This window comes from Lontra canadensis, unplaced genomic scaffold (genome assembly GCF_010015895.1).
Source record: "Lontra canadensis isolate GAN:19392208 unplaced genomic scaffold, GSC_riverotter_1.0 scaffold5, whole genome shotgun sequence".
Taxonomy (NCBI): Eukaryota; Metazoa; Chordata; class Mammalia; order Carnivora; family Mustelidae; genus Lontra; species Lontra canadensis.
Genome location: NW_022630999.1, coordinates 39754647 through 39775875, shown reverse-complemented (window position 1 = coordinate 39775875; position 21229 = coordinate 39754647). Strand labels below are relative to the sequence as shown.

Here is a 21229-nt window from a genome sequence, read left to right as displayed (position 1 = left end):
CATAAATTTTAAACACATAAAATATGTGTTTAACAAGATGGGATTGGGAAGGAGACAAACCACAAAAGACTATTAATCTCACAAAACAAACTGGGGGTTGCTGTGGTGTGGGGGTTTAGGGATAGGGTTGCTGGGTTATGGACACTGGGGAGGGTATGTGCTATGGTGAGTGCTATGAAGTGTGTAAGCCTGATGATTCACAGACCTGTACCCCTGGGGGAAAAATATATATATATATATATATGTTTATAAAAAATAAAATTATTAAAAAAAATATGTGTTTAATATTTTTAAAAGGAACTGATAAAAAGAGATCATTACTTCTGTATCTTTCAGGAATAAAAATGTGGACTTCTTTCGCATCTATATCAAAGTCAACACATTGTTTGTAAAATCTACTTACTAAGTAAAAGTAAAGAAATTTTGTATTTGCTCAATGAAGCTACTTCTCTAAAAAGTATGCTATATTTAGTGACTTTTAAAGATGTGGCATTTCAGAACACAGCAACAGTGAACCGTTTAGAACTCACAGGAGAGTCAGAGTGCCAAAAGCCCATCTCTTTTTAAATCTAGAAACTTAGGGGTGCCTGGGTGGCTCAGTGTGTGCCTTCAGCTCAGGTCATGATCCTGGAGTCCTGGAATCAAGCCCCACATCGGGCTCTCTGCTCAGCAAGGAGTCTGCTTCTCTCTCTCTGCCTGCCTTTCTGTCAAATAAATAAATAAAATCTTTTTTCAAAAATAAATAAATAAATCTAGAAACTTGAATACTATGTAAAAACCATGTGACCCTCTCTAAAATAGGTTTTAAAAAGTCATTCTTTACAACAGGACCTATCACTTACTAATTTTTGTTCAAAATGTGAGTCCCTAATCCAACACCAGAGATGGTGACTAAGGGTGATGTGGGGTCTGGACACCAGAACACTACCCAGATGATGCTGAGGGTCACCCACAGCTGATGACTATCACGTTAAGGCGTACCTTAGCACTGACAGATTATCCTAATAGTTCTTTATGCCAAGCAGTATCTCCTGAATCAGACTGGGCTACAATTGTCAGTCAAGAGACAGCTGTTTTATATCTACTGGAGTAGACAAAATAAAAAGAATTCAAAGGTCAATACTTTCACTTTTAATAGTCAATTACCTCTCTCAATAAGATAGAATTTTTAAAATCTTTAATAGCACTTACAATTCCCTAATCGTGTCAAAGATGTTTTAATGCTCAATTCTAAAATGCTTCTCTTTAAGTCAAAAATTTTCTTGAGTCACTTTAACTGTTAGTTAAGACAGTGAAGTTAAATTAAATGATGATTAAATTCACTTACTGTAACAGTCTGGCCTGCCTTCAGCACGTATCTTGAGGTATATTTGTAACTGACTGATGTGTCTCCAATTTTTCTGATCATTTCCCAGCCTCCCATTGGCTGATCCTATTTATGAACAGAGTAAAACAAGGTCACATCAAGTATACAGAAAGTGATGGGTAATCAAATGAATTTACACAGATAGTTAAGCTACGATAGCTCTGTGGCTGCCTTCTCTTGATTCACATCTTCCTACCATAAGAAGAAAACATGGTTTCATCATTCAGCAAAACACTATCTTCAATAATGCTGCAGTTTTAATATTAAGGTACTTAATTTTAAAGAAGACAAACCTAGAAGAGAAGGGATGTGAACCAAACTAAATGGTTCATATTCACTGCTAGATTGGGTTGGTCTTTGAAATTTACAATACAATCTAGCAGTCATAATCACAATTATAAACATGTAGTATTTGATTACTTTAAGCTTTAAAAATATAGACACATAAGGGTGCCTGGGTGGCTCAGTTGGTTAAATGCCTGCCTTCGACTTGGGTCATGATACTGGAGTCCAGGGATGGAGTCCCGGGATTGTGTCTCAGGATCAAGACTGGCGTCGAGCTCCTGCTCAGTGGAGGGCCTGCTTCTCCCCATCCCTAACCCCACTCATGCTCTCTCTTTCTTGCTCTCTGTCTCTCAAATAAATAAATAAAATCTCAAAACAAAAATAGACACATAAGCTTAAAAACAGATGGAAGAAAATATAACCGTTTTCTTCTATGCCACTTCTGCCCATACTTAACTTCCCTTCCTCAAAGCATAAGGGGCTGAAAAGGGTCAGTGATACAATGACCAGTCCCAAGGGATGGTTATCACCTCTGGCTCCATGCTGGCAAGGGCTGCCTGGCACCTGAGGAAGGGTGCAGGGTATTTAAAATAACCAGATGCACTAATCTATACCCATCTCTAACTCAAAGACAAGAATAAACCAAGCTGAAAGCCAGCTTTAGAGTAACTCAACATGGGGCTGTTAATGCCTTTTGAAAAGAGCCAAACTACAACAAGGGAGCAGCAGAGACTACTCTTACTTTTAAAGTCGTGACTAAGAGGGCTTGGAGCCTGTTCTCTTTAGTATGTGAACTGCTAGCTTTCCTTTGCCCAGCCAAATCATTTACTCATCCACACACAGGACAGAGGAGAAAAGGTGTAATTTTCACAAACAACATGTGACAAATCCTGAACTCATGCTTCAGAAAGTGACATCCATCCCACTGCACCTACATGGAACACTCAGACCTGCCTTCCAGCATCATCTCACACCCCTTCACAACCTCCAGCTCCATGATGCCTAGCCAGGGAGAACCTTCACTATTGTACTCTTGAAGACCCCAGCTCGAAACCTCAGAATTCCCAATGAATATTTTGTTTACTTTTAAACAAATAATTTCAAGATAGGGCTCCATACTGTTCTTTATACAAATTAAATCATTAGTGTTCATTCCATCATTTAGAGAGAAAAATACTCCCTGCACATATCCGAGTCTGGGCTCACATTTCCTTCCTTTACCAACATTAACAGCTGTGAAAGAGTTATCTCCCATTTACACTCACAACTCCAACTTTTCCACAAGTCTGGGCTAGGGCGGGGAATAATAGGACCTCATCCTTGGGAAGGCCACTGTGCGAGAATGACCAAGTATGAAATACAGCTCTGGCTCCATAAAGAAATGCTAAGGAGAAACACTTTAAACCACTAAGTGTATTATCTCCTCTTCCTATTTGAACGTATACTCTGCTTCAAGAAATTGTAAGTAAAAAGGAGGAGGGAAACTCATTCTTGTGAAAACTACTGAATCCAAATGAAGTCTGAGGAATTAAGACAATTGGAAAATGATCTACCAGCTAGCAAAGCCTTCCTGGAAAAAAGGGGGTCTAATTTGCACCTGTTCGGAAGTGTTCTTCAAGCGGATAAATTTCCCATCAACATCTATCTCTTCGATGCACACGTTCCCAGTGGCTGAGGCAGAGTGGGAGATGCTAACGCTACTGCTCGCCTCTGACTCTTCCACATCGACTCTCTTCCGCTTTCCTCTAGTTGTGCGCACGCTCCGACTCGAGGATGCTCGGGACACTGTCACACGAGAGGAAGGGCTTGGAGAGAGTTTCAGTCTACATGGAAAAAATAAACATTTCATTTATGAGACACCTGTGACTTTCCTACTTTAGAAACAAGGGTATCAATATCCTGCACATGCATTTTTTTTCCTGCACATATGTTTCTAAAGCAAAACATTACTGAAGATGTGCTGCACAAGACCAACACATCTTAACTAATAGAAGTTTATTTGCGCTAGAATGTGCATTACAATGTTCTTTTAAAAAGTAATAATTTTAATGTTTTCCCTAGGAACAGAATATAATCATAATGCAGGAGTGTGGAAAAAACGGGAAGGAACCAGCCCACTGACCACCACCCCCACCACAACCACTGTTATGTTTCATAGGCTTGTCCTAATTTTTTCATACCTGTGTTTTCTTTTTATAAAATTACAATCACAATGTATGTAACAATGAAACTCAATGGCTTCTCATTCTCAATCAGACACATTCCCTTTGAAACTTTTCTAACAGGTGTCAAAGGACTTATACACTAACCTGATTTGAAAAATGACTATAAAGTCTCTTTCAGCAAATCAAGTATTTTACAACATATTAAATAATCAAAAGCTCAAGAAAAAGACTGTATATCTTGCAAAAGTCCAGCATTTAAAATAATAATAATAAGACTGCTTAAACAATATCTGTTGTTGTTTAGGTAGAAATATGATCCATACCTATTTACCACGTTAAAAAATAACAGAGAAAATATTTAAAGTTGCCTTAAATGTTAAAATAAAATTTTTGCAAAGGCCCAAACCTAGTTACTACTCTTTACATAAAAAAGGTGGGGGCAAGATGTAGACTGTGAGGTAGAGTGACACCTAAGGTGCTTACCTCTCTTCTTCACCCTCTAAGAGCTTCCTATAAGCACTGATTTCCATGTCCAGGGCTAACTTTACATCTAGAAGCTGCTCATAATCGTTCAGCTGTTGCTGCATCTGATCCCTTATTTCCGCCATCTCTCGCTCTTTGTCGGACAGCATGCGCCGAGAGTTGTCTCTTTCTTTAGCAAGCAAGTCCTCCAGCTCCTGAATCCTCTCCAAACATGCTCTAGACTGTGGAGTCAAAGGAACACATTTACTTTCTAGGAACATTCCAACATTAGCACAAAGCAGCTATTTTTAAAACATTTCCTGGACTGGAAAACAAAGAGAACCTGAAGGAATCTCTAACTTTAGAATGCCGAAGAGATTTTGATTGTAAGAATTTAAAAACTAAAATTTCTCCAATATAAAATACAGCTTCAGCAAAGTTTTGGCTTATAAAAAGACTTTGGAAAGAGATAAATTTATCAAATACAAGTGCCATAAACGTATATATAATTCTTCTCTATTTGGGCAAATAAAACAAAATTTTAAAAGCTTCAGTTTTAGTAAAAGTCTAGCCCCTACAAGCCATTTCACTCGAAAGTATAAATTAACTAAAAATGATAGAAAACTTGCCTACTAAAGAAATCTAAGGGCAGGCAAGAGTACGTTGTGGAGAAATGCCAGGTTTCTTCAGAAACCAGAGGAAGGGATTCGGCTACCTCAGGGATAGGGTCCTTGTAGGACTGCCTGTGCTCACATGCTCAGTAAGCATAAAGAGACTACACAATGCAGTACAGTCTTTAAGGTATTACTGTAAATATAAAAACTTTGTAACTGGTATTTAAAAAATGAGAAATCACACAACCTGCAACACAAAGTTCATCTGAGAAACCTTGTGTCTGGGTAGGTAATTACTCTTCTACGTTCCTCCCAAGACAGAATTCATCTCAGTAGCCTCAGAAAATGACAAAGGTTGGGGCGCTTGGGTGGCTCAGTGGGTTAGGCCTCTGCCTTTGGATCAGGTCATGGTCTCAGGGTCCTGGGATAGATCCCCACATCGGGGATCTGCTGAGCAGGGAGCCTGCTTTCCGACTCTCTCTACCTGCCTCTCTGCCTACTTGTGATCTCTCTGTGTCAAATAAATAAAAAAAGCTTAAAAAAAATGACAAAGGTGATCAACTCAAAAAGACTGATGGATAGCTCACACCCTTAGAATTACAAGCAGCAGCATCAGAGAAGGAAAGGCATATACTGTACGAAAATCTAATCTGGAAGGCTAGAAATCAAAAGTGGAATCTACGCTATGCAGATAACACTACACTCTAGGTAGTACATGCATTTCTCACAGGGGTATGGCTTACAAATTCTGAAAGTGCTTTACATCCACACTGGGAATAAACAAATAAGTAAACAGGGTGGATGAAAACAGGTTTTTCACTCTCAAAGAGAAAAGTTATAGATAAGCAAGAAAGCCAAAAATGAACCCTGTGGTATGGGGTTAGTTAGAAATATCTGTATGAACATGGGTTTAGTTTAATATAAATACAAGTGGCCAGAGATACAATTATAGAAAGTGTGTAAACATGGTTTGGCACACCCCCATATATGACCTAGCTCCAACCACAAGAAGGCCTAGAAGCAATGACTCCCCTGTACCAGTGAGGCACTCAGCATCCAGATCTTAAATTCTATGTACCATTCTCCAGTAAAAAGAACCAGGGCTCCTTGGAGAAATGGCTGATCCCAGGGCTACAGCCGGGAAAACATAGAATGAGCCTGGAGCATATTACAGCACCATAAAGCAAGAGGTGCTCAAAAAAGGGGAGACATAATGGCATTTTGACAGAATCATCTAAGCCAATAAAGGAAGGTAGTATTGGGTGGCTCAGTGGGTTAAGGCCTCTGCCTTCGGCTCAGGTCATGATCCCGGGGTCCTGGGATCAAGCCCCGCATCGGGCTCTCTGCTCGGCAGGGAGCCTGCTTCCCTTCCTCTCTCTCTGCCTGCCTCTCTGCCTATTCGTGATCTCTGTCTGTCAAATAAATAAATAAAATCTTTTAAAAAAAAAAAAAAAAGAAAGAAAGAGACAAATCTTTCATAGAATTCCACTTAATCAGTGTAGATACTCCCTTCAAGATGTGGAGCTTCCTACCTATCACCAACCCTCAAGAGTGAACTGGACACAGTGACCTGCTTCCCAAGAACAGAGTATGGAAAGAGAGAAAGGGTTATTTGACAGTAGAGAAACCTGGCAAACAATACCTTCACCAGGGATGAAGGTGAGATCACCACTTGATCCCCTGTGGGTGTCATGTGATCCATGATACAATGTGACAAGGGCACTTACTTAAAACCCATAACCCCAGTCTCATGGGAAAAGCACCAGACAAACCCAGACTGGGGGACAGTACAAAGGTAAGTGGCCAGTTCTCTTCAAGACTCCTAAGGTCAAAAAAAACAAAGCCTGAGAAACTGTCATAGACCAGGGGAGACTGCAGAGACATGTAGTAAAATCCCAAGAGTCCACAGTCTAGTTAGTAGTAATGTACCAACAGCAGTGTCTTCGTGTTGACAAACACGCCATGAGAACGTAAGATGGGGAAAACTATGGAAGGGACAGAAGGAAACTGCCATACTGTCTTTCTAACTTTTCTGTAAAACTAGAATTATGCCAAAATAAAAGGCTATTTAAAAAATCATCACTCGGGGCGCCTGGGTGGCTCAGTGGGTTAAGGCCTCTGCCTTCGGCTCGGGTCATGGTCCCAGGGTCCTGGGATCAAACCCCGCGTCGGGCTCTCTGCTTGGCAGGGAGTCTGCTTCCCTTCCTCTCTCCCCGCCTGCCTCTCTGCTACTTGTGGTCTCTGTCAAATAAAAAAATAAATAAAATCTTTAAAAATTAATAATAATCATTCAATTAACTAAAATCAGAGTAGCCACTGACACTGTATCAGAAGCGGGCATTCATCTTAAGAGTGATGCTAAACATAATTCCTGCCTCGAGAACTTGCACTTGAACTGCATTTGCAAAAACCATGCTATAAACTAAGAAATCCACTTTTTTTTCCTCACAGTCTTCTAATAAAATTTAAGTTCAAATGCCTCTCCTTCAATCAACCTCTTCACTGTACTTCTGATGTGGGAGGCAGACAGCATGAGCAACAAGGTAGAATGTAAAGGGGAGCTGACGAAAGGCATGAGGTACTCAGGATGCAGAGGGAACATCTGAGCCTAGATCTGTTTACCCCAAAATGTCCCTTGGTCTGCCTCTGATGTTACAGAGTTCTTTAAGTGGGGGAAAAACAGAATCAAGGTATAAAAAAGTTTTAAAGTTACTGTGACTCATTTAGAAATATCTGAATTGTATTTTCAACAGCTGCACTTCACCTGTTATGTAGTGAAACACAAGGAATACAGCCTGAGAGACAGACCTAGATCCTTCTTCCCAACTCTGCCATCAGGTAGCTCTGAGACTCTGGGCAGGCTGCAACTAACCTCACTAAGCCAATGTCACATCTGAAAAATGAAGAGGTCTAATTAGGTTACATGTAAGATCTCACCTCTCACTCTGGAGTACTTTATGACTGACTTGACAGTCCTGGTTTTCTTATTTTATAGTAAGTAACATAACTGTAATAGTTTACTAGAGTCTAGCTACAATAGAAGTTTCTAGTCTGGGTGTTAAAAAAACAAAACTGAGAAGTGCTTTCAAAATGCCAGTGGAGTCTTCCACAAGCCAAACAGACTGTGACCAACCAATTAATTTCACCGGTCAGAAATCCAGACAGAAATAACAGAAATGCTATAAGCAATATATGAAATTCCTAACTCCAAAACATAATACTGCTACCATCTCTATTTTATTTAAAAATATTTTCTGGAGTCAGTATTTTAAAGACTATGCCAATTTTATTTTTTTATTTACTTTTAAGATTTTTTATTTTTAAGTAAACTCTGTACCCAACATGGTCCTTGAACTTCCAACCTTGAGATCAAGAGTCAGTCACACACACTACCAACTGAGCCAGCCAAGGGCCCCAAGGCTATGTCTATTTTAAATAAAGTTTTAGGGGTACTTCACTAACATGAGTCATATAACCCAAAGGAAACTGTATGGCCTAAGAGGCAGCATGATGAAACTGGTATGACACAACACCAAATGCTTTTAAGATACACAATGGGACAATACCGAGAGGGGTGGCTTTTTTCTTTTTTATGATCTAAGAGGCTAAAGTTTATCAACTAATGAAGATACTCTTCAAGATATATTATTTATCATAAAATCTGTATTAGTAATGAACAGAGAAAAGGACATCTCCCCCACCCCCTCAGCTCTCCAAAGACAGAGAAATTTAAAACTATTCTGGCTGAAGAAGGTGCTTCTCCTATTTCATAAGGTCTTAGCTCCTAGAAACTCCCAGGGCCCCACCTAACATCATTTAAACACCTCTAACCAGAAGTTAATCAAAAAACCTTACAAGGATGGGAAGAGAACCTACAAGCCAACAGGGAAACAGTCCTGAACCTGAGTCAGGAAACATGGCTACCAAGTTTCCCAGCTTCTTACTGTCCAACGGCAGGCAAGTCTCAGACAGCCCCCTGCCCCGCCCCAGTCTATAAAACCTCTACAGCTAGCATCATCAAGGGGAATATGAAGCAGCCAAAAAAAAAAAGGGGGGGGGGGTAGGGACATGGGAAATTGAGGGAAAGGGGATAACTAGAATATGATTTATTAAACAGAGAAAAGTAATAAATGTCAACTCGAAGTAAGAACACAGGGGCCTATTTTTTGGAAAGGTAGTTATTAAGATGGTGCCATGGAAAAAAAGATTATCTTTGAAGAGAGTGAGAGGTAAAGGGAAAAACTGGCAACTAGAAGAGAAACCCATCTATCAACCTGTAGCTTCTGGGCAAGTAACTAAATTCACCTAGGTCTGTGTCTGAGTGAACTTTAAAGATCCTTCCAGCTCTAGTGCTACAGGAAAAGTTCAAAATACTATCGGGACAAAATAGGTCTAAAATAGTCTTTTAGATTATGTTACAAATAATAAAGCACATGTGATAGAGGCAATGTAAAAGCTTCTATTTTAATTTTGTTTACACTACCCGATTTTATGCAGTTCCCTGTCTGCCTTGTTTTCTAAATTCCTACAATATCTTCAGTTTTATAATCAGAAAAACGTTTTACTAAAAAAAAAAAAGGAAAAGAAAAAACAAAAAGGAAGAAAAACTTAGTCAAGAATAAAACATGCTTCCTCCTCCCTCTCTGCCTGTCTCTCTGCCTACTTGTGATCTCTGTCAAATAAATAAATAAAATATTTAAAAAAAAAAAAAAAAAAAAGAATAAAACAAAGTTTATTCTTACACGGAAAATTTAGAATAAAAATCTCCCTGAAGGGAAAAGGAAGCTGAAGATTCTTCTCAAGTAATTAAGGTGCAAAGTAGATTGTGAAAGCCTTCTGAGTACCTAGGTAGCTGCTCGTGCGCTCTGTGTCCACACCAACATGACCGTTGGACAGACACGGATCTCCACATGCACGCTGCCCAAGCTGCACCTAGACAGCGCTGTCACACACTCACAAGCACTCAGTCAGCACAGGAATGCAATCATTTGCCACAAACATTTGTCACTCGGGTGTACTGAAGACTAAAGTAGTTACTAATTTCTTAATGCACCGTTAATGCTACTTTCCCATGACCTTGATCAGTAAGGAGTCCAAACACTATGAGAACTGTCTAGGATAGCAAAGCATTTACTACTCACAAACAATTTCTGTGTGTTTTTCCTATTATGGTTTCCAAATGTGATTAAAAAGGAGTATGTCAGGAAGAGTGTGAAGATGAGGCTGCTAGATGGCTCAGAAATCTGGGCCCAGGGATAAGCCCCAGAAATAAGCCGGCATGTTACTTCCTAAGGGAAACCTCCTGAGCTCTGGATAATCTATTAATTTAGGAATAACGGTCATGCTCAGAGAACGTTTATGCATTGCAAAATGAAAACATCGGGAAAGTGTTGGACAACCAGACTGCAGAAAATACTGTGCTCTCTGAAAAGTGACACCAGGCAGAGCAAAGCAGGGAGACGACAGTGGGGAAGGTGGCCTTCACATGCAACTTGGACTCTTCTTAGAGGAAGACGCTTACTTACCTCCTTCTGGAGATTAGAAAGTTGAGATGAAAGGCTCTCAATTCTCATACGACTTTCCATCAGTTCTTCCCTGGCACTGTTGACAGTAGAAGTATTCATCTCTGATGACAATCTGGCATTCTCCAGCTAAAAGAAGAAACAAACCAATAGTCAGTCTTACCTAGTGACTTAGAACAAACGAATAAGGAAGTATGATTCACTTCAAGGCATTTCATCTCAAACCTAAGCCCTGTTGGTAACTGGCTGATGAAACAGGAAAAGCATCATGAAGTTGCTGACGTGGTACGAATTCTCTTCAGTCTTTCTGACTTCAGGCTCAATTCCCAGTACCTGCGCTTAACGATGGTAATACACCTAGGTCTTTCTCCAAAGTGTATTATTTCACCCATTATATATTTCACCCATTATATCTCTAACATGTCAGTTAATACTGCAAGTAAGGGGAATGGGTAGTAGCAACTTAACTGTGGGTGAGGTCTATAGGAAAAGAAACATCACATATCTCTAACCCACCAAATCTAATTACAGAAGATAAAGTCAAAAACAGAAAGTACTAATTTTAGATTATGTCCCAAGAGAAACACTTCCTTTCAGAAGCAAAAAATAGCCCCTTAGATAGAAACATCCTATTTCTCCAGATGCCCATAACATTCCGTTCTGCACGTGTATGAGGCACATTTGTTGGCTGTTTGTTGGCTTCCTTTGGGGCCACAGTCTAGGTGACTGACCTCCTTCACTGCCCAGCACAATGCCTAGCACTAAGTAAGTGTTAGACAATCTGATGTAGGGCTTCACTAGCCAATTACTTCATAACATGGGTTAAATGCAACATCAACAGTTGAGGCCCTTCATAGAAATTATTTACAACACCTCTATGACCTTAATTTTCTAAGTCTTCACTGATAACTCTCTTTAATCAAATCATGCCACATTTAACACACTGGGATAAAACCATTTACAAGGAAAACCTGTACTCACTGGTGTTAAAGATTTTTGCATGATCTGCATGTACACATGTGAGAAGTTTCTAGAATATTTTTTTAAATGAGTAAAAGTGGCAGAGGAAGAAATCTCAGAGACTTTCACTTGGCCCAAAGTGTGGCGGTCACAAACTATGTACAGTGACGCCATGGAAGTCTGATGAGGTGCTGCCCAGCACTCATGGTTAACTGGATGCACAGGACAGCGGAATCAGGACATGCTGTGGGAAGAAAAGTATTTTCAGAGGCTTAGGGTTCACTACTATGACATGACACATGTGATCTATCGGACAAAAAGGTAAACCTTAACCTCTGATAAAAGTGAAATAACTCTACTTTCTTTGAATAATTTCTAGTAACATTGACTTGATAGAAATTTTTTTTAAGTCCATTTTCTATTTTCAGAGAGACTAGGGGAACTCATTAAAGAAAATTAGAACGAAGCAGACATCAAGTCACGCTCCTGAGGGTGAGTTTGGTAAGGGTTCCGGGCACTCGGGGAGACCACTCACTTTGGCATGGTAAGTCTGCTCCAGCTCCTCCTTGTACAGCTTCACTTGGGCATCATGCTGTTCTCGCATCTCATGAAGGGCCTGAGCCAGCTTATACTCATACTCTATCTGACGTCCAGAATCTACCTCTACTAAGCGAGTTTCATGCTTCCGTCTGGTCTCATTGATCTCCTGGGGGAAAGATCACAGAAAACCAAGTTACCTACCACAGTTGCCCTGGGATACGTCTCCGCAACATCAGGGTCATATGAAGTATTAAAACCCACCTCCTTGGGTGTGTCCTAGAGCAGCCATGTGAACAGACCTATTTTTGCCTTTGTTTTCAAACGATAAGATTTTTGAGCTAGAACCAACAACAGAAGTGGGGGTGGCAGCTAAAGCCCTGGGGGTGGCAGCTAAAGCCCTAAGAATTTTATGTTTCTTATCAGTGGCATAGCTATGTATTTCTCTGAAGACAAGAAATGGCCTGGAAGCCTTACAGCACTACCATGAAATCATACACTAACTATGTACACTGAATGGTCATTGTTTTTCTAAACTGGTATGATGATGATCCTAAGGATGTCTCCAGAAAAAATGCACATGAAAAGTTAAACTTGCCGCTCAGAAAAACTAACTAGAAGATTTATGCTTAACAAAACTATTTTCTTAAACATACTAAGAATGCAATAGGCAGAGCAAGCTAATTTATGTGCCTTATGTTAACAGCTGGTGCTAAGGTATCAGTATCAATAGATATGGAAACATATTACCAATATTACTTTACTCTCTTAAGTACATATGACCATTCACTATTAAATAACAGAATTAGTAGGCATAGTCCTTCAATTCAGGTTTTAAGGACTATCCAAAACTAAAATGGCTAGGAACCCCAGTCCAAGAATAAAATTTCCATTCCAGCTTCTAGCTCTGAAAATACAAGATTTGTCTTTAATGGCAATAATTAAAGAGCCCACAAGAGGGGGATATTACCCACTGATGTTTGTTCCTGTGTCCTCCTCCTGCATATGACTCCCTAGGCACGTCTTCATCTTTCTTTTAACTGCTCATTGCAGAGGAAAATGCACTTGACAGAATCCGAAAACCAGGGTTCAGATTCCAGTTCTGTTACTAACCTCCCAGGGCTCATATATATTTAATGAAGCAAATGACACGTAAATCATGTAAATAAAAGGTTTAGTTCAACAGGTAATTTTGCCCTTTTTCTACCTCCTTTCCTCCTCTTCCTGTTTTCCTTCTTCCTCTCTCACTCCCTTAACTGCTCATAATAAGGAACTGAAATATATTTATTGAATAGAATTATATCCTCTACGTTAAATAAAAAAGAGGAATATTTTAAGTTCATTCTCAGAAAGGCAAACATCAAAATATTCAAAGATGAAAAAAAAAATTCAAAGGTGCTATGCAACCTAAAAATTCTCAATTACTTTTTTTTTATTATTTCATAAAGAATCAGTGACTTGCAAATAAACAAACAAAAAATACCCTACTCTTGGTTTAAAGATACAGGAGTCCACACATAGCATAAAAACTAAGTAATGATATATCACAAGCAATTTTATCAAAACAAAAATATAAGACAACTTAATACAAAAATGCCTCCATTTATAAAACAAAACTGTAGTTAACAATTATGTGATAGTATTCACTATACTTCATACAGGGAACTTCTGCACAAACTATTCCACTTTGATTGTTACCACTCCCCCAAAAGAAAAGAGCAGGTATTAGTTATTTCATTTTTAAAGAAATGACTCAAGAGTTATCCAAGTCTGTTTGTCCAGTAAGTATACTGTGCCCCAACAACTATATGTTTTAATAGAATGTAGTTGTAAAAATAGCCAAATTTCTATTTTATTATTTTTTCTCCAATTAACAAAAAGAAAATTTAAGTTCTATAATAATTCCCCATTTTTAAAGTACTTGTTAGTTGCTGTTCTCAAATTTATATTACTTCTAAAATCATTAAGTATTTAACTGCAGGTTCCATACTCTGGGTTAATTCCAGTCCTCTTCCATTTTGAGAAAATATACATTCCCCTTTCTTCAATTTTATTACTTATTTTTTTGGCAAAAGTTGCTACCTTCATCTGCCAAGGCTTGACCACAGAAACTATTTTAAAATATATATATCTAACTATAAGTGCTGTGGGTAGCCTGCCTTCAAGGTTGCCCCCAATGGCGGCTGCCTCCTGACAGCCACACCCTTGTAGAATCCCCACCCACAGCGTATCATGGTTGGTCTATGTGATAAAGAGTGACAGTACATCACTTCTAGGCTTAGAAAAGTAACAGAAGACAATGCAGCTTCTGTCTTGTGCTCCCCCGCCCTCTCTCTCTCATCAGTCATTCTTCTGGAAAGCCATAGCATGAGCAGCCGCAGGGAGAAGCCTATGATGAACTGACTCTTCATATCAACAACCTGTGAATGAGCTCAGAGGCAGTTCCTCCAGTCCAGGCTGAAAATCTGACTGCAACCTCATGAGAGACCCTAAAACATACCAATTCATGCAGTAAGGCAGCTCTCAGATTCTCCACCTTCAGAAACTGTGAGATAATAAAGATTTGTGGTTTTAAGTTGGTAAATTTTAGAGTAAATTTAGGCAGCAAGAGACACTAATAGAAATACTCAAAAAGGTTGAGAGTAATTAACCGCTATGACCAAATCCTTAGGAGTTAGATAAAGTGAAATCACATCTCTTCATTGTAAGAGCCTGAATTCTTGTATAAAACCTTTTAGCAATGATACCTTGAATAATTTACCTATAAAATTTCTCCCTTTTTTTTACTATATAGTTATAACAAAATATTTAGGATCCCTCCTTTCCTTAAAAAAATAAAATTATATAGTTACCTCCTCATACATGTTTTTACGGAACTCCAAGTCCTCGGTGAGGCTCTGACAGCGATTCTCTAAATCCACTTTAAGTAAAGTTTCATCTGCTAACTGTTTTTTGGCAGCAGCTAAGGAGGCTTCCAACTAATAGAAAGAATTGACAAAAAAAAACATAGCAATTATTTAGTAACAAATTTAAGAGATACCTATGGACTGAATCAAATCATAAATTAAAACGTTTGTATCTTTTATCTGTGTATGAAAGTCTCTTACTATAACCTTTATCACAGAACCATGTGTCCAAATGCTGGTCCCACCAAGAGTGCCACACTGAAACACCTCTCAGATCTGGTAACTGGCAACAAGTAATGGACAAAGACCTAGGAAGGATTTTAGCTACCACTTTCACTTTTTCCTGTGTGTGGAGCAATGTTAGGACTTTTTCTTTTCCTTTCTTTTCTTACATTTTGGTACAGTAATGAAACAGGTTTTGAGAGCAAGAAACAGAAAGAGCTTAAGCACAAGAGAAAGGAAGAAGAGCAGCAGTAAGATCTGCTTGACCCAGATAAAATGACTGAGAGGTGAAGATACTTTGCATGTTAGCTGCCTGTAGACTATCCTTCAGGGAAACCATAAAAAAATTTTTTTTTAATTTTTAAATAAAAAATGTTTTAAGTTAATTCAGAAATCAAATCACTCGACCCAGTCAGATGGGGAATTAACCTCCCAACAGGGCTTAAGACCAGCGTTTGCCTTACCTGGGCAATCTGATCCTTCAGATCCTCCAAATCTCCCTCTAAACTTTTTTTGTCACCGAGTGCAGTGGCCAGAGCTGCATCTTTAGAATTCAGTGCCGCTTCATATTCTCGAAGCTTCATCTGGGCTCCGTTAAGATCTGACTCTTTCTTAGCATAACTGTAAGACATTTGAAAAAATGCAAGACATCAAATTATACCCCTGACCTGAAGCCTTCTCCCTCCCTGCCAAAGGGGAAACAAAAGATGCAGTTTAAATAAAGGCTGCTATAGCCTACTAAAATTAGCAGAGTAATTTGGGAGCATTAAATCTAGAGTTTTGGTGGATAACAACTTTACCCTTCAATGATTTCCCTTCCAAGATTACTAATGACTAGATCAAAGAAGTCTACAAAGCCAATGTTCCAGAATCCTGGTGTTCTCTGCGTAAGAACATATGCCGTTCATGTTCTATAAAGAGACACTCACTACATGTTTTAGCAAGAAATGTTTTTGAAGAAATGGATATTTGTTATTTTAAAATACAATTAATATTATAAACCAAGATGTACAGGAGACATAAATCAAGATACAAAATGAGATTAAAGAAATAAAAATGAAGTTATTTTTAAAAAGTAATTTTACAACTTGATGTATCATGTAGAAATTCTTGGAAGAATTTAGTATTCTTCTTAGTATAGAATTTAGAGTTCTATCAAGTAGAATTACTTGAAGTATAGTTGATATACAGTATTACATTAGTTTTCAGTGTACAACCTAGCCATCTGACATTCATATACATTTACAAAATGGTTATTACCTTGATAAATACAGCTACTATCTGTCACCATACAAAGGTATTATAATATTACTGAGCACTATTCCTTGTGCTGTACTTTACATCCCCCAAGAATTATTTACAACCACAAGTTTGTACTTCTTAATCCCCTTCACCTGTTTTACCCAACCTGAACCCCCTCTGGCAACCATATTTGTTCTCCATATCTGAGTCTGTTTCTGTTTGACTTTATATAAGCTCCCTTAATATTACATAAGAACTCACTGGACCCAAGCTTGCAAAATACACTCCATTTCTTACATAAGATGTTATTTTAAGATTTCCTTAACTTACAGATAGGGCCTTCCTAATATATTGAGGAAAAATTATTTCAGTTTCTACTATTAATTACAAAAATGAGGTTTGAATCGAGGTTTCTTTTCCTTCCAAAATACCATTTCTTGGGGCCTCTGAGTGGCTCAGTCAGTTAAGCATCTGACTCTTGATTCTGGCTCAGGTCATGATCTCAGGGTCGTGAGGTGGAGCCCCATGGCGAGCTCTGCACTTAGGAGGGAGTCTGTCTGGAGATTACCTCTTTCCCTCTACCCCCCTGCCCCAATTCAAGCATGCGAGCTCTCTCTCTCAAATGAATAAATAAATCTTTAAATGAACAAACAGGAAAATAAAGTATCACTTTTTATTAAATGTAGTTCTATATTCTAGAATGAAATTTCCTTTGGATATATTTTGTCAAATAATTCTTTAAACAAATAATTGTTTAAAGGACAGTATTTTTTCATTCCAAATAATTGTTATCATTAATTGATGGCCCTGGGAGAGCCTTAATACCAAAATTCTCAGTAACAATTCTCAATTAAAACAGATATTATAGAAGAGTATTTCTACAACTGATGTTTGAGAATGTGCTAGAAGAAGAATCCTCAGTTAACAGGAATTCTCAAAATAATCTTTTATTATCCAAATAAAATGAAGAAAACTACTGTCCCAAAAGATAAGCACATATAATTTAAAGAGAAGAATTAATAGTATTCCTCTCTTACTCGTTTTGGCATCATAAAACAACTATATACATAAAATCTCAGCAGTCCTCTATCAGTATTTTTCTTAATTCCTGTATTTTTCAAAACCACAAGATGGCATCCTTTCACTGATGATTCAATTAGGAGGAGAAAAAAATCAGCTGTTTAAAAAAAAAAAAGCAACCCCATACAGTCATTAATTTATAACGAAAATGTCCAGTTCGGGGTGCCTGGGTGGCTCAATGGGTTAAAGCCTCTGCCTTCAGCTCAGGTCATAATCCTGGGGTCCTGGGATGGAGCCCCGCATCAGGCTCTTTGCTCAGCGGGGAGCCTGCTTCCCTATCTCTCTCTCCGCCTGCCTCTCTGCCTACTTGTGATCTCCTGTCTGTCAAATAAAAAATAAATAAAATCTTAAAAATAAAAATGTCCAGTTCATAGAAGGGCTGGGTTCTAAAGCTGGGAACTCATTAGAACAGAATCATTGCTTGTGAGGAACAATTCTGTCCTACTACATAAATGAGCAGAGCTGGGCAGAAATACATGTCATAAAACATATGATTTAAAACAAAATCATATTTCATAGAGTATTACACATTATTCACAAAAGCTACTGGCTTAAAATTACTTAATAAAAGTTAAGTACAAAAAAATTCTATCCACTATCCAATCCACCACTGCCCAGTATTTAAATCTCAGATCATAATGTGGTACTTCCAAATGCGGTATCTCTTGGCAAGGTCAACCTGTGCTTCCCAGAAACCAAAACAGCCTACCAGGAAGGATACAGAATTTTTAAAACTCCCATCAATTTTAGAGGCTACTGCATGTTCTCTTTGGTATCACTGATTTAATGGGTAAAAAAACATGCACATTTTGAAATTCAGAATGTTACACTGCAAGCCAAAATTAAGAACATTAAGAATAATTAGAACATGGTAATTTCCTCAACAACAATCAAGACCAAATGACACCAAGGAGTGGTGGGGGTGCCTGGCTGGCTCAGTTGGTAGAGCATCTGACCCTTGATATGAGGGTAGTGAGTTCAAGCCCCATGTTGGTCACAGAGCCTACTTAAAAAAAAAAAAAAAAAAAGACTAAGGAGTGATGGAATAAAGGGGATGAGAGTAGGATATGCTATTAATTTGTGGTACCTTGAGCCACCAATGACACCACTTGAAACTGCTGTCAAGTTCTTAGTTGCTTATACTACTATTAATCTGTAAAAATATGTTATTCTACTATAAATTCTTTAAAGAATTGCTTAAAGAATATAATTAAATTATAATTATACATAATATATATATTATATTCTATAAAGAATATAAAGAATTATATTTTTAGTTAAAGAACACAATTCTTTAAAGCTCTTTCACATAAGAGAATAAAGTAGACAGATACGAATCAGAAGCTGAAAATGTACTTAAAATTTAAAATTGCAAATAAAAGCTAACTTTATGTGCCCTGGCTCAAGAGGGATCCTAGGACTCTAAGATCATGACCTGAGCCGAAGGCAGGCACTTAACCAACTAAGCCATCCAAGCACCCTATTTTGGAAATTTTTTTGTTGTTGTTGGAAATTTTTGTTTTGTTTGGAAATTATTTTTGTTTTTATTGTTGTTTGTTGTTTTTCTTTTTTAAGATTTTATTTATTTGTCAGAAAGAGAGAGTACAAGCAAGGGGAGAGGCAGGCAGAGGGAGAAGCAGGCTCCCTGCTAAGCAGGGAGCCTGATGTGGGACTCAATCCCAAAACCCTGGGATCAAGACCTAAGCCAAAGGCAGAAACTTAATCGACTGAACCACTCAGGCATCCCTATTTTGGAAATTCTTAAAAGAAATTCCCCCATACACTCCCCAGAGAAAGTTACCCTGCTTTTTTATGGTATATAAAGTGTGTTTTTTCCTAGAAGGAAAAAAATAACTCTGAGACTTCTATAATCTCTAAAATTCACATACCCAGATGCCCTCCTTATCATCCTACCAATTACCATAAAAAAGTTATTAAGACTACATGCAAGTCTCCATCTAATAAGCTATGAATCAGTGAGTTTTATATGGCACATAAGTTGCCAATACCAAGGACACATGGGGGCCATGCAGAAAGTTCCATAATTTTATCATAGTTCTAACTGTATCATTATTGTTCATTCATTACAGATGACACAGGAAGTCTTGATCTAATTATCAGCACTTTAGTCAAAGTACAGAAACCTGCAGAAATGACATCCTAAAACATACACAGCACATTAACTGGCTGCAGCCACCACTTAAGAAGAGTAACATCTGACAATGCCCTGGAAGAAAGCCCAACTTAAGAATCCAAAGTTATGAGAAGCTATCACTTAAGGGGTTGGTGGGCATTATTCTTGGACAATATTTCTTAACTGGATTTGCTCAGTGTTGCTGACTTACCCTGACTAAGCTATTCCCACACCTCGAGAAAAAGACACCTTTCTATGTTTCCATTTTTATTCACAATATGAATCTAACACACTAGAAATATTCACACTGCTGAATTTAAGTCAAAAACATACCCATTTACAGTAGACGTTTACAGAAGAACCAAAACTCAAATGCGGCCAAGAAAACTTTTACAAAATGTAACTGACACTACTCCATTCTTTTTTTTTTTTTAAGATTTTATTTATTTATTTGACAGAGATCACAAGTAGGCAGAAAGGCAGGCAGAGAGAGAGGAAGGGAAGCAGGCTCCCTGCTGAGCAGAAAGCTGGGATCATGACCTGAGCTGAAGGCAGAGGCCTTAACCCACTCAGCCACCCAGGTGCCCCATACTACTCCATTCTAATGGAGAACTTCATCCCTTTATAAAAACAATTAGCTTTTACTTCAAGAAAACTTCAATTTCACCAGTCATAATAAGTTAACCAGGTCTAATCAAATATCTGACCATTAAAAACATAATCAGCTTGACAGGATACACTTACATTTTTTTTTTTTTGAAAATTTTATTTATTTATTTGACAGAGATCACAAGCAGGCAGAGAGGCAAGCAGAGAAAGGGTGGGGGGAGAAGCAGGCTCCCTGATGAGCAGAGAACCCAATGCGGGGCTCCACCCCAGGACCCTGAGATCATGACCTGAGCTGAAGGCAGAGGCTTTACCCACTGAGCCACCCAGGTGCCCCTACACTTAACATTTCTGTTAACATTCTATAATATCGACTCAAGAGTAACAGCCATAGCTTGGAGGATACAACACAGAGGTACTTTCCCAAAAAGAACCTGGTACCTACCAATAACCTTTGGGACCCATCCCTACTATCTCCTGAGGCCTAAAGGGCTAACCTAAATACATCTGCTTACTTGCCACTTTCTGAATTACTCCTGACCACCCCCTATGACCAGCAACACCACTATACTTCACTGCTTTCCTCATCTTAGTATTCTAGCCTACCACCTCTTTGACCTTGACTTGTTTTAGGATTATAATTTCAACCTTGGGTTCTGCACTGAACTACATGGCTCTGGAACTCAGTGCTGGAACTGGCTTAGATATTTGTACTACCCCTTCCATAACAAGTCTCCTACTCCTTCAATATTCTTCATTTGCCTAAGTGTACCCAACGCCGACAAGCCCCACCAATGAAGAAATGGGAGATTCAAAAATGCACTCAATTAGAGAGTCACTAGAAAATGAATGTGCAATGTAGCTCTTGGGGAAACATAACATTACTAGTTAATAAATGTAGAGCACATTTTATTTTATTTTTTAAAATTTTATTATTTCTTTATTTATTTATTTGAGAGAGAGTGAGACAGTGACAGAGGCAGAGCGAATAGCAGGCTGCCCACTGAGCAGGGAGCCCAATGCCAGGCTGATCCTATAACCCCAGGATCAAGACCCAAGCAGAAGGCAGACAGTTAACCAACTGAGCCACCCAGCCACCCCAGAGCACTTTTTAAATAAAGTCACACT

The 21229-nt window shown here is 38.5% G+C and overlaps 1 protein-coding gene across 1 annotated transcript in view; it reads right to left on the bottom strand.

Moving 5' to 3' along the window:
• Nucleotides 1-21229, bottom strand: part of LMNB1 (lamin B1) — a 53010-nt gene that overhangs the window by 10981 nt on the left and 20800 nt on the right. Inside the window, exons 2-8 of the mRNA XM_032851952.1 lie at nt 15504-15660; nt 14764-14889; nt 11910-12080; nt 10418-10543; nt 4300-4520; nt 3249-3474; nt 1328-1432 (exon numbers count right to left, since the gene is read on the bottom strand). Coding sequence (XP_032707843.1) covers nt 1328-1432; nt 3249-3474; nt 4300-4520; nt 10418-10543; nt 11910-12080; nt 14764-14889; nt 15504-15660 — 1132 coding nt within the window. The remainder of the gene's footprint in view (nt 1-1327; nt 1433-3248; nt 3475-4299; nt 4521-10417; nt 10544-11909; nt 12081-14763; nt 14890-15503; nt 15661-21229) is intronic.